This window comes from Pleuronectes platessa, chromosome 2 (genome assembly GCF_947347685.1).
Source record: "Pleuronectes platessa chromosome 2, fPlePla1.1, whole genome shotgun sequence".
In the NCBI taxonomy this organism is placed as follows: Eukaryota; Metazoa; Chordata; class Actinopteri; order Pleuronectiformes; family Pleuronectidae; genus Pleuronectes; species Pleuronectes platessa.
Window position 1 is genome coordinate 25365841 of NC_070627.1, and position 20521 is coordinate 25386361.

General features: G+C 42.5%; 1 protein-coding gene across 2 annotated transcripts in view; it reads right to left on the reverse strand.

The window, feature by feature from the left end:
* Positions 1 to 20521, reverse strand: part of LOC128454100 (band 4.1-like protein 1) — a 76716-nt gene that overhangs the window by 33016 nt on the left and 23179 nt on the right. For both annotated transcript variants that reach the window (XM_053437321.1, XM_053437317.1), the window contains exon 2: positions 542 to 688. In XM_053437321.1, coding sequence (XP_053293296.1) covers positions 542 to 586 — 45 coding nt within the window. In that variant the 5' untranslated portion in view covers positions 587 to 688. The remainder of the gene's footprint in view (positions 1 to 541; positions 689 to 20521) is intronic.

Consider the following 20521-nt stretch of genomic DNA (forward strand, 5'->3'; position numbering starts at 1 on the left):
ATTATACTGCATCCAGCCACAAGGTGGTGGTCAAGATGACTTGTCCTCACTTTTGGGAGCTGTCATGTCATCTGTCTTTTATATACAGTCAATGTTTCCGACATTCATTATACTGTCACACTAACCATTACTGATGCCATCGCTGCGTATTACAGCCTCTCCAGACCTGACAGCTTTGCTTCAGTCCAAGCAAGACTAATGCATTATCACGATATGCTGTGCATTCGAGATTTCAAATAAAATAATGATAGAGAGCAGAGAGAAACTCCTGTCCAGATGACTTCCTTCTTATACAATTCCTTTATCCAATCTGTCCTTATTCTCTCTATTATTACTTTGTATAATAAGATGAACATCAGGGACACTCTAGCTGGTAGTTACAGCACGTTTTGGAAGTTTTAATGGTGGACCTGGTTGAGGAAATCTGGTTGAGGAAAACATTGGTTTAATGAGTAGTAACAAGCAAATTACAAAGGCCTAAATAAAGACTGAACACAGACACTTGGAGGTCTGTGGCTTTATCAGTTTGTGCGATGCTGACCTGTTTGGCCATCTCCAGCATGCTGTCTGAGGCTGAGTCCTGCATGCCTGCTGCTGCTGCCCCCTGCTGTCTGGGAGGACTCCTGTCTTGCTTTCTTCACCTCTGACTTAGGGCCTGCCTCGGTCGTTTCAGCAAAGTAACGCCAACCTGAGAAAAGACATGAACAAAGTAACGTTTAAAGAATCATCTCTACCATGTCAAAACCGTAAAGGTTCTGTGTGTGTGGCATCTAAAAGTAAAGTGGAGTGAAAGTCCTTCGTTTCACCCTCCTCTTCCTAGTATGTAGGAAAATATTCAGTTCAGAGAATTCAGGAAACATGAAAATTCAAAACAACATGTCTGGAGCCAGTGTTTGGCTTGTCTTTCCTGGGCTACTGTGTAAATAAGGCTATCCAAAATGGCAGAGGATTTAATACCAATGTAGATACAAAGGTATTTTTCTAATGTAAAAAAAACGCACACTAATGAAAATGTAATCATTAATATGATATCCCATTTCTGCCAATGTCCATCAATCCATTATCTGAACTGTCCTTTAGGGTCACAGGTGGGGCAGGAGCAAATCCCATTTGGCATTTGGTTACTCACATTCACTTCTTTGGCTAATTAAGAAGGAAATGATTAGTAAGGCAACAGACAACTTTTCAAATTACTCTATTTACTGATGGCCATCAGGACACAAAAAGGATTTAAACAAATAAGATAGAAGGTGTTTCAGAAAACACTTAACAACCCTACTTTTACACATGCTTCCTCTAAGAATCAATAGAGCTAAGATTACAGCAGGGGCTGAAACCTGGGGATCGTGAAAAATTCAAAACACGAATGCATCCACACTATAAGATAACAGCACAGCACTGGCACCTTGGTCGCCTTAGCTAAATATTCTGAAAGCAGTATTTTCTTCATGCTACCATTTTCACAAAGATAACTCACCTTCCCGTCAAGGACATTTACTTTAATTATCAAATTCCTCACTGAGCCAGATAAGGATTATCCTTTAAGCAAGACACGCTCTGGCAATAAGATGACAATTACCCCAAAAACAATTAATTAGTGAATTATGCCTTGAACTCACAGCTATAATAGAGCATTTCTATCATCACAAAGGTATTCAACCAAAAAAAAACGATAAAGAGACTTATCACTCTTCCATGAGCAGGTATGAATTTGTGTAATGCTCCAGTCTGTATCGCTTTATGGTGGAATGGACTATTTAATTGCCAAGAATGCATATCTTGTACCATGATACATGTTCGAGTATGGTCCTCATTTAACGAATTAAAAGAAGATGACATGCTAATGAAAAAACGCAATCAGACAAAGATGTACACAGAGTAGTGCAGGTGCTTGAGGTGTTATCACTGTCTTGATCACTTCCTCACAGTACAATTCAGCTTCTACGTCACTTTGCCAATTCTCATGGGAATCAGTTGATACTTCAGTCATAGGTTATGATGCCGGCCTGAGTGGACAGAACAATCACATGTCTAAACAGAGGCTCACTAGAAAGATATTAAAGAGATTTGAAGAACTTAATCGGGACTTTTGTTATATAAATCCTTGGATTAGTGAGAAAAATAAATTAGGATAGGGATATTGTATATTCCCAAAACAGTATGTTGTAATAAGAGTAATAATAGCATTTAAATCTGCTACTTGTACATATTAAGGCTGTTTGATATAACAATATATATATTATCAATATAAAACATTAACATTTATTGTTTCATTTTATGCTATATTGTTAATTTTTTTTATATTGTGATGTCACGAAATCGTTTGAACAATGCTTTTTGTTCTTTAACACAGCGCGGATGAAGACATTTGCCTGAAGGCACTCAGAAGAGAATATTCCTCCACCGAGGCCCAACAGTCAAATTTCAAACACTCATAGATGTCAAAACCCTAAATGTGTTAAATTTTTCTCTACCATGAATTATTCCCTGTTCTTTTGTTTTTTGTGTATTTTTGCAAGCGAATAACAAACAAACCAACAGCGGTGAAAACATAACCTTGGCAGAGGGAGAAAAGAAACACAGAGGAGCATGAACGAAATAACTCTGAGACCAAATGACGAGCTTGTAACTCAAAGAGGGGCTAGTCATAGACCTGGTTAAGAATTGAAAAGTCTGACACCAGAAAACCGTACTTGCCGCAGATCTGTCCCCACAACAGACTCAAACACCACTGACCTCTTTCCCCCTCTTACACAAGATTCATGTCAAACAGTCCAGAGACAGTCTACGGATGAGAGCCACAGAAGTACATTTGAGTGCTCAAAACAACTCCAGACTCACATGTTGCAAGAGGCTCTTACCTGCAGTACATCTAATAGCAATGAATCATGTATCAAGTATCATTTAAGGTCTGCTTCATGATCTCATAAAAAAACATGTGCGTGTATTTCCTAAAATGTCAAACAGTTTTCTATACAGTGTACAACTTAAATAATTACACATAAACACATTAACACTGTTGCAAGATCTCATATCTTTTGGGAAAGTAACTGTTTGATGTCAGATCTAGCTTGAAGAGTTCAGGAAATCAAACAAAGAAGTGCTTTGTTCACATTGTAGAATTGTTGTGTCATAATTTATAATCTTTTCTGGTAAGTCTTGTCGGCGCTTCAACTTTACATTTTGATGTCTTATGAGCCCACGTGGAAGTGAAAAACACAGTGTGTGCACTACACTGTCATCTTACCAACAGCTCTGCCTCGCACCACATTGGGTTTCTCCCTGTACGATTGTTGATTGTCAGAGTAAAGTGTTGAATTGAGGAAAACAACCCTTCGCTCTGTGAGTGTGAAGACAAACACCTGACATCCACTTTGATTGATACTGAGAGCGGAAAATTCCCTGCCGCTACGATAACACTGTCAATTTTTTGCAGAAAAATAAGCTTCCTTCTCATCCTGCCGACAAATGTTTTTGTGATGCGAGGCAGATTTTGTTAAAGCTCCTTCACATTCCTTACGAGAAGATGCTCATGACCCTGGAACACGTTCTCCATTGACCTTGTATAAAAGGAAGGCAAAGCACATAATGTGTGAACATCTCCTCAGTGGGATCTGCTCAGCGCAGCATGTAAGAATAATGTGTGTGTATTATAGGATTCACTCGGGACCTTGTATATAACTCAGTCTCTGTGTGACCCTGGAAGTCGCTGCAGCAAATCACATCAGCATAATGCACCTGTGGGTGATCATGGCTGTCACCCTGAGGCAAGAACACAACCGGTTCACACTGGTTCAGGGGAGAGAGAAACCTCCTCCAACTCCTAGCCCGGAAGGTCTTGACATATTGCTCGTGTTAAAGGGGAGTAAAACCCCTCCCTCCTCACTGCTGCTCTTCCTCTGCTGTGCTATAACAATTGTCCCATTACTTACAATCACAGCGTTCTGACAGAAATTAATTCCCCTTTATGGGCACAGACATGAAGCGTGGAGTGATATGTCCGCTCAGGGTCTCATCCCCCCCTCCGATCCAGCAGGGCACTTAGCTCTACTGTAAGTTGCTTAATCAATTTCTTCTCACTGGTTGATTCGTGGATATGCCAGCTGTGTAAATCCCCGATTGGGGAGGAAAAGCTCATTTGGCTGTCGTGTTCTGATGGCGCAGGAAGAGGACATTCAGCGTCACCATGTCTATCTGTTATCACGTGTCCGCCTCCTAGTCCGAATCAGTCAAGCTGAAAATAAGGAATGTCTCCCCCGTGTGCGTTACAGGTGCACACTCTCTCATTCTGTCCAAGTCAACACACGCTGATGTCCAACCTCACTCAACATCCATCTGGGCTACCTGACACGACATATTCATCAACCATCTCGAGTGTGGTGTGTTCCCAGCAACCAACTGCCTCGTACAGCTCCAGTCGAACCATTTCTGGTCCCCAACTGTGCCCATTCTTCTTTTCTGAGGACATTTAATGAGCAAACAGCCCACCATGACATATTATCTAACCATGCCCTGATCAATAGTTACTGTTGCTTTGAAGTGGCCCTAAAAGATTTGTGCCATACGCGTCAACCAATAATGAAAAAGCCCTCAGAGGACAACATGGGCACCAGTGAGGGCTCATATTTAAAATTGAGAATACAAATGACATTATCCAAAGTTAGTTAACGGTAAATGTGATCCATTATTGAGACATTGTCTCATGCAATCAGATTGATTGCCAAATCAACACAAATTGATGTCATAGAGTGAAGCAGTAGAGCCCTGCAAATGCATTAATTTCCTGTTACAGACCATTAGCCACAATCGCCTCCATTAAGCCAGCGACTGAGACCTGTGCAGAGAAGAAGAAAGCACCTATAAGTGCTGCATGCACTGTGTGTGTTTCCTTTGTTATCCCTCTGCGTGGTTCACTGACAGTGTCTGTCTTTGATATCTGCCATCAGTAATAATAATTCATCACAGAGAAAAGCATCTTGTTTCCTTGGAGGTTTATGAAACGCTACTCTTCCCTAACAAGTGCAGCCTTGTCCCTTGTTCCTCTTGCCTCTTTCTCTTTCTCTTCATTCTCATCAGAGCTACGCTTTAATCTAAGTCAGGCAAGCAGAGGGGGGAGTGAGAGAGGGAGAACGCATGTCTGTGGAGGAGGACTGGCTCGGCTCCGGGATGCAGTTGCCATGGTAACAGCATAGAGTATTCTTCTTTTTTTTTTTTCACACCCGATCGTCTCTCTCTCTCCTCGCAGGAGTGACGGAGAAACAGAAAGAGGAGCCGGTGCAGGAGGGAAAATGAGAGGGCAAAATATAAGGCAGCCAGGAAGACACAGGGATCAAGGATAAGCGGGAAAGATAAGAACGACAAGAGGGAGGAAATAAGCTGATGTGGCACAGCTACTCAAAGGAAATGTCAAGCAGCCTCCCCTCTGGTCAGCACCGGAGGAGCTGCACACAGGGACCGACAGCAGAGATGCAGGCTGCTGCTAGTAACCTCCCTCACCTGTTTTCTACAAAGCATGGCCTGCTCCACATCCTGAGCCCTCAAAGTGCACAGTCATCACTGTTTGGCCAATACAAAACTCTAATCCCATTGTACAACCCAGGGCTCCATGCATTAGCACAATGCAGTTGAGTAATCCCAAGGGGCAGTGCACTGGTAAAAGAAAAGGACACAATACAGTAGCTAAAATGCATCCCCTACAACATATATCATAAATTACTATTTCATAATGATTAATAAGCAGATGAAGCTTTACAGTGGAGGAATCGACCGTCAAAGCCAATAAAACCATGTGAATGAAGAATCACAGTGACAATTTTCCATTTCCCTGAAATTCTATTTAAAATCATTGCAACTTCTTTAGAAAAACAGAAATCAGGTGTTTAAGTCCGAACCAAATTGCTCAAATTCTTCATCCTGTTAAAATACATTTCACTTTTGAAAAAGAGTCACAAGAGTAGTTGATTTGTGCTTTTACTACTGGAATATTCAGGTGCCGACCTTCCGTTCAAAGGTCAGCATCATGTCGGTGGAGTGAGGTGGAGCAAACACTTGGAGGATTGCTTGTGAATGATGAAAGTAGGTTAAGACGCTGCCAATGCTGCTGCCCTCACTCACGACCCCACCAGCCTGTTTACCACTGACTACCACATTACAGCTACAGTTTAGCTAAACACAGTGCGCTGTAACTCAGCATGGGGTAAGAAGGATCGCAATATGGAACTGTTGCGACTGCAGCGGATGTTGTTCACAGACCAACATTCATTGATCTGTCTGTTCTCTGCTTAATATAATAATTATAATAACTTTATTTGTATTCAGTCAGTGAACTCAGAAAAAGCCATATCTGTTACTGTTACTAAATGCTAGTTGTAACAACAGGTTTTACCATGAAAACCATGTGAATGAAGCAGCAAAGAGCCAGGTATAGCCTGAAGACAAACCTGAAACTGTCCCTGTATGACAGCACCTTAAGAAGGTAGAGCCCTAATTACACAATAAATGAGCATACTTACATGCTCATATGACATGTTGATGTTTAACAGGTATGTTAACCATGGTCACCGTTTAGTTTAGCATGCAAGAATGGGAATATGTTATTTGTACTAGTGGGAGACAGATTAAATTTAGTAAAACTATGGTGATGGATTAAAAGTGAGGTGGATCACTTTTGCCCTCTATTCAGTGAAGATGCCATTAATATCTGTACCAATTCATAGTTATCCATCCGACAGCTGTTGAAACGTATCACTCAAAAAAAACAATCGGTACTTCCTAGTGGCACTAACAGGCAGAACAAGGGATCCCAAATGGAGATCTGTCTGTGGAAAAATATTAGACCAGCTACTTTGCACACCAATCCATGGTGTTGGCCCAGGTGTTAAAATCTAAAATGTGATACCCGGGTTTTCTTCCACAATGTTAGCTGGGCATCAGCAAACAGCTCCGGGTAGTTAAAGGTGAACACCTCATCGTGTTGTCAACCACTCTGGATCTTCTTCCTAAAAACACAGCAGAGCTTCTGCCAGGCATGCCCGGGCCTCACTGATCCAAAGCACCCAGCAACATGTCAGAGTGAGAGTCTCTGCGATCACTCAGAGAGAAAGATGGGAGGCTCAAGGACACTGCTCATTCACCGACATCCAACATAAACACAGGACCGATCATAAGCACTGCCGACGAGCGTGACATTGATGGGAGCCACTCACAGAGGAAGGCGATTTAAGAGTGTGTTTTTCCGTTCTGGTGGTATCCTTGTCCTGAGATGATGATGCAACCTGAAAACACCTCTTGTAGCCAGTCTGATCTCACAATCCTAGCAGCTAGGTGAGGCCTTCACATTCCTGCAATACGCCTGGAATCTTCCCCACAGAAGAAAAGACGAAAGAGGACCAGGTTTCCTAAAAATAAATGGTTGCCATCATCTCAGCAGAGCAGTTATCTGAAATCAAAGTTTGGCACTTTATACATCAAAGGTGCTCGCTCTGAGATGAATATCAACAAACAGAGTTGCGGTTACTGTAGAGAGGAAATTACCAGCAGGCAGCAGCAAGCTTGGTATGAATTGCTGCATCATTCGGTCACACAGTATCTAATGGAAGTTGACCTTTCTCATGCTGCGCAGGAGACCACCGGTGCGTGCAGGAGGAGGGACGCCTCGCCGCCAACGGATCCGTCCCTGAAGCTGCCAGACCCCGCACACTGCAGGGACCAATGCAAAGTACCGCCCCTCTTTATCAGTCTCTCTCTCAGAGCTGATCCTGTGATAAATGAGCACAGGCAGCGGCAGTTTGAGAGCATGCTAACAGCAGTTTAGAGCTGGGAAACAAGGACATGGGCGTGGGAGCACATGGGCGGTTTGAAAAGTCATCACCACGGACCTCGGGGGCAGGGAGACACATGCCGACAAGACAAGGCTTGTTTGCTTATAAGCTTGCAGTCAAAACTAGGCTAAATTCTAAGAAGCATAAATACGACACAGATCTCTGCTTCCTAAAGGCATCCCACTTCAAATGCTTCTCTTTGAGATAGCCCCTTGTGTCTCTCGGGAGGGTTCAGGCTGCAGTTGTTGAAGTTTCCTCCAAAGCACATTTTCCAGTCGTTTGTGTTTGTCTCCCGGCCCCCCTTCATGTCTGCACAGTTATTATTTCACAGTAAACGCTCATTGTCTTCAACAAATATAAATAATTGAAGATACGTTTGTTCTCATAGCGAAAATATGCACTTTGTTCAGCTTGTAAGCCCTTGTATGTTGCATACAAATTCAGTTTCACACATTCTGATTTAAGCATCTCGGCCTCCTGTTGTATCAGTTGGTGTCAAAACGTGCCGTCACAAAGACCAGTGTGTAATTGTCTTGGTGCGAAGCCTCCGCTGTGCTACAGATAATGAGAGACTGTCACAAATGGTTGCACTTCCCAAACCAGTTTCTCCACCACTATAATCTCTGAGCAGGAAAATTGTTTCCTGTAGCCGAGAAACACAATTACAGCCTCCTTTTGTTGTTCTCCTCTGTCGAAGTGCTGATGACATAAAGGCGACAAACAGGTTTGGATAATGTCGTCTTCAGTGGTTTTACAACCGGGAAGAAAATGCTCTCACAAGCCTTTTTACTGTTTAGCATAGCAGAGTTGAAGGTAATTTGATCATGTACAAAGATACGCACTGTTGACAACATAACTTGCGAGCCTAACATATGTCAGCAGGGAGACTCATAAAATGTGCTATTTAGGAATATAGACATCAATTTAAAATTCCTTTACATAACCTGTATCCAGTTCACGTTTCCCAACCTGTAACACAAGATGCTCTGGCAGCCTACAACTTCCCAGAGACCCAGACAAGCTGCTGTCTGTTCTCCATTAGATGAAGACGGGCTCGTCCGTGCTGCAGCTCAAGACACGATGTCAATAAATCCACATCTTTCAATCATTCAAACACAACTTGTCAGATGACCCAAACTGCTTGAAGCTTTGCCTCAGCACAGTCCATGCAGTTAGTCCCACCCTCATTTAGCCTTTCCCTTTGAAGAAGTACACACAAACACACACACACTGTACTTGCATTTTCCTTTTGATTTAACTTTTTGTATTTTTATTTTTGTTCTCATGTTTAATGTGTATTTATTACATTGTTTTTCAACACATTTTATTTTAAATCTAAAACTGTTTACTGTGCCTTCGCTAATATATTTCTTTTTAGGCACAAGTCAATAAATGGGCTTGCAATCAGTTTGGAGAGTAGACAATGATTGCAGGAGTATTTGCTGACAACATAAACCACAATTCAATCCCTTTTCAAACATACTTTTATAAACACAAAACTGCATTGACATAGAATCACTAAATATCGATATGACCAACATATTTAAACCTCGTCTCGACATGTAGCAACACTAGCATTAATTTGGCGTGTGTCGGTTTCTAAATCCAACACTCACTCTTCTTTTTGCTTTGTTTGCTCTGCACCAACAACAAGAAATATCTCAGTCTTAAGCTGATAAGCACTCCTAAGTTCATCATGTTTGCTAAACTATCAGTGTTTTGGTGATAGGCAGTTAGCATACAGCGGATTTATTAGAGTTTAAAGGTCACAAATCCAAAACAAGTGGTGAGGCACTAAACAAGCTTCTTAGATCTGAGGTGAAATGCTGAGGTGTGAAATAATCTGTGGGTTCATCATTATGAGTGACCCCTATGACCTTTTCTCCATAACGAAACTTTGATAAATGCATCTTGAATGCAAACGTTAATGTTTAATGTGCAGTGAGACAACTGAGAACTCTCTACATCCTTGATATTGTTATTTTCCAACAACATTTAGCAGTGGTGTCAAATATCATGTGAACAGTAAGGCTCTTTTTAAGAACAATGTCCTCCCTGAACAAGGCCAAAACTAATATTGATCTAAGCGACAGCCCCTGTGTATTTCCCTGACAAAGAGCCAGCACTAATATTAAACACATAGTATAAGTCTTAAAAGGACGTTATGTTATTTTTGGCAAATGAACTGAGTTGGGGTAATCCATTAGTAAGAATCATACATTTTAGGTGAGTAGGTATTCACAGATCACATACAGCAGTCATCCATTGATGCCATTTAACTGCTCTTCGATAGCTCTGTTTGGAGCAAAAACCGTCAGTTTGGAATTTGCATCTCTCAGGTCCATAACAACAGCTGCATAAGTCTGTTGGGAAATCCATCCCTTTCCAACTGGGAAGTTGCGAGTGTTGCCTCATGACCCTGTGGTAAGCACTGACACAAACCCTGCTTTGTTTCCTACAAGCCACGCTGGTGCAATGCTCAGATTAGTTTTCCTCTGCAGTAGAAAACAGCACACATGATATTGTTTCCAATAAAGAAAAGAATCCTATGTCATCTTTCATGATGTTGTTGGGACGTTTAGTGTCTTCAAGGTCAAATCTTTGTCCACAGCTGTACTCAACTTCTACTGCTTTTCTTCAGTGCAGAAATTAGTGCCCTCTCTTTCCACCACGAGAAGGTGACAACAGAACCTTGTGTCAACCTTCATATACATAATATTATGCGAATGGTCACGCTCTACTGCCTTCTGCAAGCTCATGCCCTTGTAACAGAGTTCATTAGAGAGCGCTGTCGTCTGTGGGAATAAATCCACAGAGAACAACACAGCCACGAGCCTCAGTTATCTTTCGCAGGAAGGACACAACTAACTGCTTCCTAACACCGAGCTGCCATTAATACAAAGCAGTCACCTCGAAGGTGGTTTTTCCAATTTCCTCTCGCCCTTAGAAGACGTAGAGAGCGCCATAAATCAACAGGAAAATGGTGGATGTCAGGTGGCCTAACAGCTGGACTCATCTTTTCACAGGTGGACTTGAATTATGAGCCAATTTCACAAAGAGATCTCGCTATATTGCCGTTAAGAAGGCCCCTAATTGTGCTGCCTGTACTTCTTTACTGCCGGCATGATGCCGCCCATGTGTGTGTCCTTAGATGGCATGACTGCATTCTGGAAACACAAGTGTGACGTGTAACACATCAGCGTCGGCGTCCCTCCTTTCTGCTCAGATGTTGATTTGGCTCTTTGACTATCTCCGCTGTTGCCATTCCACGTTCATACCTTTTTCACAAAACAGCAACGCCAAATTAAAGTATTGCATTTGCAAAAGGCGCATGCTTTATGTTTTTATCTCCGAGGATAGATGTGGATCAGATGGCAGGACACAGGTACACTGCAGGTAGGTTGGAATTCCCATGAGCAAGTCAGGAGCATTTTTTTAAAGAGTCTGAGATCAGTGCTGAATTCATTGACTTTGTCTGTATTTTACACAACAGATAATTAGAAACGTTTTCATCTTCTGTTGACCTTTCTGTGAATGAATTACTGTAGGAGACAATGACTCATGATGCAGGGAGCAAATGATCTCTCATTGTTCTCTGCACTAGGAGCTGATGTAACACGTGCATGTATCTCCCTTTAAGACCTGGCTCAACGAATGTGTGCTTCTCACATTAAAGCCGGATGACACATACGCACACTTTATATGATGACGTCATTAACGGCTTTAGAAGGTTTAGAAACAGACTTTGACGAGCCTGCTGAGCTGCTCGCCCAGGCTGAGCGAGACAGAGGTGGTTGAGGAGGAGGAGGAGGAGGAGGAGAGGAAGAGCCATTATCACTGCAAGCCAGAGGTTAGGATTGACCAGATGCAGCAACCTTACAGAGTCAATAAACCCTTTATTTCTCCACCTCCGAAGCAGAGAGGAACATGAAATGAAAATCATTCGAGAGCTTAAACCTTTGGCTTTTACTGCATGACCACTAGGTCTTGTTAACGCCTTTAAACAACAGCTTAAAAATATTTTTGATGGTACACAAACTCATAATGGGCAACTGGTATATCCGTAATAGCCACAGCACTCCCTACAAGCCTGGAAGTGCAGTGTGTAGCTCTTGTGTAGAGTGCTGGTGCATTACGACCTGCTGTACGACAGCCAAACCTTCAGCTAGCTGCTAGCTATAAGACACGACTAGCTCGGCATTCACAGTGTGTCTGCCTGACAGAGCCACCGAAGAAACTGAAGAGGACGTTATCACAGGAAACGAAGAGAAGGAAAGGGCAAAGCAACCGAGTAAGAAACTGAACAAGAGTGAATATCAGAGCAGATTTTACTTGTTGGTTAGAGCTTAACTAAAAAGACCAAAGGATGCACGACAGGCGCCACCCTGGCATTGTTTTTATTGGACAAGAAGTCATTACCTTTGCTTGTTTGCTACGTCTCGGGTTCTCCTGCTTGACATTGGGCTGTGGGATGTTGTCAAGTCTCTAGTTTATGATCAGAATCCAGGCAAACCCATTTCAATAGAGGTTTAGCGAGTTAGCCAAATAATTCCATGTGATAATACACATCAAGCTCAGTCATTAATAACTGCATTGGCTACTTGCTTGCTGTGCTAGCTTCTTAGCTTGTATCCTACTGTTCTACTCCAACTTGAGTGCAGTGAATGTACAAATGCTCACTGTCAGACCTCAAAAACTTGCATGAATGCGTGAATGTGTATCTCAGTTCAGGACAAGACAAGGATAAGACATAACGAAGAAAAATTCTATGCGACTCTGCCCATGTGTACAGCTGTATGCAGAGACAGGCTCAGACTAGAATTCTTACCTGCAGGGGGGGGCTAGAGTATAGACGAGAGCTAATCATTGTGTCCTAGAAATCGATGCCATAATCTAAACTACACTAAATTGATTCATATTTTTTATAAACCCATCTACAAACGAGACAAACATTTAACGGAGAAATAAAGGTTCCAGTGAATGTCTTGTTTTTCAGAAAACCCTCAGGTTTTAGAGGCCACCTTATTCCTCTTAATGAGTTAAATGGAAAGATAAAAGCTGCTAGTTGCATCTTTGGAGCATAAATTATGTATATATCTTAATGAGTGCAGGCTTTCCTTGACAAATAAAAACTCACCAGTACAACTGCAGTGTGCTATGAACAATTCAGGAAACTTAAGAGTGCTGCTGAGCGCACGTTGTTTCGGCACAAATGGGCCTCCTGCTGGCTCCCAGTGGCAGCACTGTCTGCCGGCTGAACACATCCTGCTGCTGCCCAGCGAGCTAGAGCTGCAATCAGCCACTGTTGGCTAATGGACTGCTTAAAGTGAGAAGGGACAGAGGGACAGTGCGGGCCTGTGCAATGGCTGGCATGCTGCAGGTGCAGACTGTCGCCACACAGAGAGGCAGCGGCTGGACCCAGAGAGTCAGTGTGTGAGCGTTTATTTGCTTGCCTGCTTCCTCCCCACCGTTTCTTCACACACACACACTTATGCACACATACACTCTCTGGGCCCGAGCTTCTCCATATTCCAAGGAGAGCGGGGCACACTCCAAAATATTTTGGCTACAGGCCGACTCCCAGTCTCCTTGCCAGGATGCAGAGAATGGAGCCGTAGCGTGGCTATCTGAGGCTCTTCCACATGCATGCAAAATACCGCAGTGCAACGGAGCAGAGGACTCACAGGGACAAAAAGGAGCAGAGACAACGTGTGCGGTTCCTCTGTGAGAAATAATCGGACACATACACACAACCAAGATATAATTTCACACAAAAAACATGACAACAAGAGCGCCCAGCAGCATCACCCATTTGAAGCTCATTCCCTCAGTGCCAGTGGGAGAAGGTGGCACAAGGCCACACCATATGGTATTCTATGTGTCGGGCTGCATCATACCAGAGGAGAGCAGAGCTGTGAAAGCAAGGATACTGTCCATCAGACTAATTAATGCCTCTGTGATCCGGGAGGTTTGCTTCAAGTGGGACAAAGACCCTTCACCACACTGCACCTTTACCAACCATCTCAAATATGCACGACGGCATCCCGCCCTAACAGATGGCTGCCGGTCTTGACTGCAGATGAAGACGCGAGGTCTAAAAAAAAACATGTTTCAGACTGTTACTTGCTATCTCTCTTTTTCTTCCCTGCACTTTCTTCCTGTTTCTCCACCCGTGCCCTTTGTGATCTGATAGGCCTGGAATAATAAGCAGTTAGCGCGTTATCTGCTAACAGCTCCATTACAGCATGCAGATAGAGCTGCAGAGATCACAGCAGGTGCGACCCAGCAGCGGCGCTCTGTAATAACAGTGGACGCCGCCACAATGACACGTAATTATCGTGTGCCGAGGCTGAGAGTGGCTTTAAGAAAATGATCAGAACGTCAAGTCCTAAAATTAGCTCCGGCGTGTTTTGCATTTATATTAAGGTTGCAGGGATAAGGCCTTCATTAGGGGGTGGGTGGCTCTGTTATCGACTGGACTTGGATATTGTTTTCCCTCACACACACACACACACACATAGAGAGAGAGAGAGAGAGAGAGAGAGAGAGAGAGAGACCAGCGGAGTCACAGTGTGTGTGTGTATGTGTATAGCCTTTCCCTCAAGTTCCGGGACTATCATACAGAAGCTACACAATGCGGTTTCAAGAATCAATAGCTTATAGTGGTCATTTTAGGCTGGGACAAATGTGATCCCCATAGGTGGTTTCCACAGTGATATTAAATACATGACTTTGCAGTCAGCATTCGGTTTCTCCATCGGTAAGCACGAGAGAAAAGGGAATTCTGTTTTTTTTTATTGTGTAATTAAACAAACCTGGATGATGATTAGAAATTTACTTTGGCTCAGGGTCTCTTATATTGAGTTTCATTTTTCAATTTACAAAAATAGGTATTTTCTGTTTATTTTGTTGGTTATAAAAATCTATTTGGACTGGAGACAGTACAGATGGGCCACAATGTAGAAATGCTTTTCTGACTTTTCCCAGAACACTTCAGTAATCAACAACAGACGAGGAGCGGGCACGCTGCAGACGTACTGAGGGAGCTGCACTGCGTCTGTGCAATCCAAAAATACATGACTGAAACAAAACGACTAAAATGAAAATAAGCAACGGGAGTGAATGACAACGCAGTAACTGCATATTTCATTGAAGCAAACAAGCGGGGGGACGGGGGGGAGACGTGGTTGCTCTTCATTAAAATTCAACTTGAACGAGATGTTCAGTGAACTGTGAAATCACTGGAGACTCTGGTTTCACTCGGAAGATAAGACATTTACAGTTTGCATTGGGCTACGTTTATCTTCTACTGTTGGATCAACCATATCAACAGATCCCCGCCCTTCACCTGCACTGCTGTGAGTTCTGTCTGTCAGCTTTTACATTATTCCAATACATTTCTATGGATAACCGGGATACTGTTTACGGCTCCACGTTTTTCACCATCCATTCTATTTGTATACAGAAACTAGAGTAAGAAAACATAAAACACTCACAAGATCCATGAATCATTCTCTGAGAAATCAACGAAAATGTTGCAAATCTCCCGGTGTTAAAGAAAGTGAAAAGAAAATCCTGATCTGGATCCAGATCCAAACATTTGAAGGGTTTTTCCCTGATCAATACCCCATGTTTCCACCATGTTTCATGATAATCCCTAAAGTAGTTTTTGTAATCTTGCAAAAAACAAACCGATCAACCAATAGACAGAAAACATAACCTCCTTGGCAGGAGTTCATATTTCTCGATACAGTAGTTTCTATTGGTAGTGATGGAGTCCAGCATTCCTGAGTCCCTACCCAAGCACAAGGGATTCACAGGAAGTTTAATTATGTTAGAGTTAATGAGACATCCTCCTGCTGAAGCTTTGCATTAAGACCGACACCAGGGCTTTAGTGTGAAGCAGTTCCAGTTAACACAAGGTGTTTGACACAAATCAGACCCTGAATGCAAAGCTATTGTTGACTGACTTCTTCATTAAAGTACAATGACAATTAAACACATCAGCTCTCCTCTGTTGAAGCTGTTCAACCGGTGTTTGCTGTAGTATTTAAACACCCTTGCTTATTATCACGTAACTGAAAGCCTTGCTGAATCAACAGGGATGATATCATGATCAGGGATGATATCAGGATCTACCAAATAGGATTGCAGGTAGGGATACACTATTACTCAAGAGAGGTTTTATTCACCTTTCTCTCCTCCCTTTGGATTATCAGCGGATCTACTGACCCATGCTTCTTATTTCAAAAAATGCAAAAGAACGAAATCAAACAGACAACAATCTCTGTCCTTAATTCAAAACTTCTTTCAGTCAATGTTATTTTTTAGGCTGGTAACCCTCTGTGAATTTTAAGTGTTCAAATCAGATCAGATTTGGCAGTTCGATACAAATGTTAAAAAATTCATTTCCACACAGTTTTCGTGTATAAACTATTGAGCAACACTATAATGAGTTGCAGTAAGCACAGCTACTCCTCCCACCTAATATACTGACTATGCTGACGACAGGTCAACTAGTCACTCCTTTATTCTGAGCCTGACCGGGCAGCTGCCTCAGTCTCACTCAGACTCACCAGACTCTGACTCCAGGTCTGCAACAGATTGCACCTGTCGACACCTTCACCAAGCAGACAGGGCGATCTGACAGTACTGGAATGATTTGACCCTGGAGCATGAAAGTGAGGAGCGCTCAGTCTGCAGCTAAACTGACTGACTAAGGGGTCTCTAAGGGAGGTTTGAATCTTCAACTCTCAGGGGACGGCCTTAGTTTACCATGTTGATACTTCATCCAACTTTTCTATTCAGCACAGCCCAACACTGCAAAGCCACTTGACATTTTTCTCCACAACCACCATTGTGTCCCCTTGAAATTATGCCGTGAACCCCTTGGAGTTTGGCCCCAGGTTGAGAACCACTGATCTAAAGCATTATGGTGTATTAGTCACAGAGAAGAAGTCATAACAAGAAGCTGAATTAAACCAAATAAAAAAAAAGCCATAGCTTTACAAATACGGATCAAAAAGAGCATGTGTGTGTCTGTGTGTGTCTGTGTGTGTGTTTTACTCTTTTACTGAGCCTTTGTTTGCTCTCTGTGGTGTGAGATCCGCCACAGCACACTGTTTGCTGCCATCGATCTGTCCTCCTCAACGTGTCCTCTGCTGCTTGTCCTTAAAAAGCAACACAGAGGAGGTTCTGTGGAGCCGGCAGCCCCGTACAACATCTGTGGTACAATCTGCCAGCAGGGGCTGAGGATTTTTTCCACAAGGTTACACACTGAAGTTAGAGGATAGGAGCCTTATAAACTGATCCAGGACCAAGAGCAGTTCCCAACAGGCTAACTCAGTCGAGAGGAATCATGTCTTTCTGAAGGAAAATGTTAAACGATCTCTTTGGGTGTATTTGACATGAAGATGTCTTTTAGCATTATGGAATCGCAATGCCCGTAAAGAAGAATGTAACATCAGTAACTTTCAGCAGACATGCAATTTGAATACATTAATTCAAAGAAGCAGTATGGTTTGGGTAATTATGTGGCTATCAAACACTAATCCTACTTTAAGTCTGCAAGACTATTTCCCAAGCCAATTCATAATCTTTTTAGTTTGTGACTGAATAACTTAAGTGTCAAAATACAAGAACTGAAAATCCTTATTTTTAGGAAGGAGTCGAGAGGGAAATGTTTAGGATTACTGGCTGACAGACGACTCAAAATATTAATCAATTAGCTAAATTGTAAAAAGGTGAATTTTCTGTTGGTGCAGGGAAAGAGCTGAGCCACTGTTATGTCTCATGGTTGACTCAACCGCACATCCTGGTCATTGTTCAGAAGAACCTCAGAGGTGGAAAGCAATGGGTATTGTGGAGAGAGGGCAGAGAAGAGACTGTTGCACGTCTCATTTAGATGTTTGATCGCATCTCTTTTTGCAAATTTAAGACAAGACTGATGCCACAGCCCATTCATGTCATGATTCTTCCCTGGCTCCCATTATCTTTTGAAAAAAGACTGAAATACTATTTGGTTCTGTTTTATGGACTCTTTGGTTTATTGACTTCTACCTGGGTTCCCTTGTGTTCAGGTTTGTGCTCTCTGCTTTCTCTTTTATTTTGAAATCATGTTCCTTGTGTGTCTGTAGCTGAACTTCCTTGGCTTCGTTGGCTCAATGTGGTTTCCCTGATAGTCTTGTTATTTTAGCTGCGTGTTCTTGCTTGTCCTGTTTTCCGTGTCACCTAGTCGTCTTATTCATAGTGTTCTCTGTTTTTCCTCCTATAGTATACTTCTTCCCTTAGTTTTGAAGTGTACATTATTTTGTATTTTGTGTTGTGATAATTTTGCCGATATTAAAGGACACTTTTAGTTTTTCTCCTTCACCTGGCTCCTGCGTTCTGGGTCCTGCTACTCTCTACTCCAAACCTTACAATTAATTTCCTTCTGAAATTATGCAGCCTGGTTATAACAGAGACAAAGACCAAGGCAGCTCAAATTCAAACTCACTACTGACTTCATCTATTTGAATCAAGATAAAGAAGAAAGCTGGAGTCTCACTACAGTGTCAAGGACGAGACACAGTCTAAAATGCTGCATGAAATCTTAATCTAACTGTACATTATTAACATCAACACAAGCTGACCGAAACTATCCATCACAGAAATTCATCTTTCTATTGTGCACAGAATGTTAAGGAAACCAACCCGTACAGTTGTCAGCTCGAACACTCAGGTGGTATTCATCCGGAATGAGTGAAATGTGTGCAGTGCAAGAGACGTGTGGCTCACGGAGAACGCCAGAGATGAGAGTGGTGTTGTTATGACAGTGAAGAGGTGCTTTTACTCCTTCCTGTGAAACACACACTTGCACTAACTGGATTTACGATTTTCACAGCTCAGCCTCAGATTTACAACCATGCAGACCTCAAGGCAGGTTGAGCCTTGTGCACTGCAATGATCTCACATTGGAAAAACAGGACGGCGCTCATGGAAGAGAATGTCTGCATTGTTTAGGTAAAAATGATGCCCAATTTACAACAACAAATCACAAAACGCAACAGCAAATTGGTAAACACAACAAAACAACTGCAAACAAGTAAACACAACACACAATGGCAATAAGAAAAACACAACAACAAAATACAATGGGAATTCCCAAAACAACAACAAAGCACAACGGCAAATAAAAGAACAAAAGACAAAAATTTGTGACAGATCATCCATCCAATAGTGGACAAGCCTTGTTGATAGCAGGTACCAAGTCATTATGTTTTATGATTTCCTGTTGTGTTTTGTCATTTGCACTTCACATATGAAATGTGAAAACAGTCCAGCCCAGAGTCAGGATGTTACTGTTACTTTGATCATGGATAAATGCTAATAATTATTATAGGGGTGAAGTCTCTTCAGTAAGGTTTTTAAACATCAGTGGAGGAAGTCTTGTTTTAAATGTGGGAGATTGGAACACAACATGCCTGAAAGTTGCTGAAAGAACAAAGAGTCTCTTTGTGATGAAACGAACACCTCACTGAGCAGCAACCTTCTGATTTGATATTGTTCTGGTGGATGAATATTCGGTCTAGTTTCAAACAATAACATCTAATAACGTAATTGAAAGCTATCTAAAAGGTCCATGTATCAATTTAACTCCAGCTAATTAACCACTATCACAATACACTCATATTCAGAAACCTCACACTTGGCTGTCACATGACTCTACTCTTGTTCTGCTTTGAGCCAGCAGCGTTCATGAGCCCTTCTCACACAAGCTGTGAGACATTTACTGAGCGATGTGATGCTGCCTTCACTGACTCTTATTATTATCTGCAGCGTTAGATGTTCACACTGCAAATGCTACAGGCTGACAAGTTAAGACGGAACGGGGAGAATTTCCCCCACACTCACATCCCAATCCCTTTATGCAGGATTTCCGAGCAGCCCTAAGTCTCTTCCCTGTATTCACCACCGATGCTGGCCCTGCACTTACTTCTGCCAAAGCTCCAGCCACATTCTTGTCCTATACTGACCATGCTTCACTTTCCCATTGCCACGTCATCTGAAGAAGTATTACTCTATTGTCCCACACTTTACAGACTGAGGAGGAGAGAAGCAACAGTATGAGTGTAAACCCAGAAAGAGAAATAATCCATGGCGTGACACAGTTATGCAACGTGAAGTTACTCCAGAAACTCGGTTCACTCTGGGACAGACTCTGCACTGTTGCCATGAGCATGCATGTCCACTGGGAAATGACACAAGGGAGGTGTTCACAAACACACCCAGAGTAAAACCTACAATACACACACAGCACAACCCTGTTCTGAAGCTGAAACAATTAAATATCCAGATTTGGTCCAAACACACACACAAACAAACACATCAGTGTAGGCAGCCGCACTTGGACTGGCATAACCTTTTTACTGCAGATCACACACACACACTCACACGTCAGCTGCTTCCTGCATTGTGTTTATATGAAGGCACAAATGCCTATCCAATCTCTGCTATCCTCCCACTAAGGGCACGCCAAGAGCCACTGCGGCACAGGAGGCTTACTGCATCAGTGTGTGTGTACGCTTGTGTGTGTGTGTGTAGGTGTGTACTTGATGTCAAGCAGCCCATGTACAGTGCAATGATTGACAAGTTCAGCATCAGAGCATATAACAAAAAAGCACAGAGCATATAAACCTGTCATTCTGTGCAGACAGAGTGAA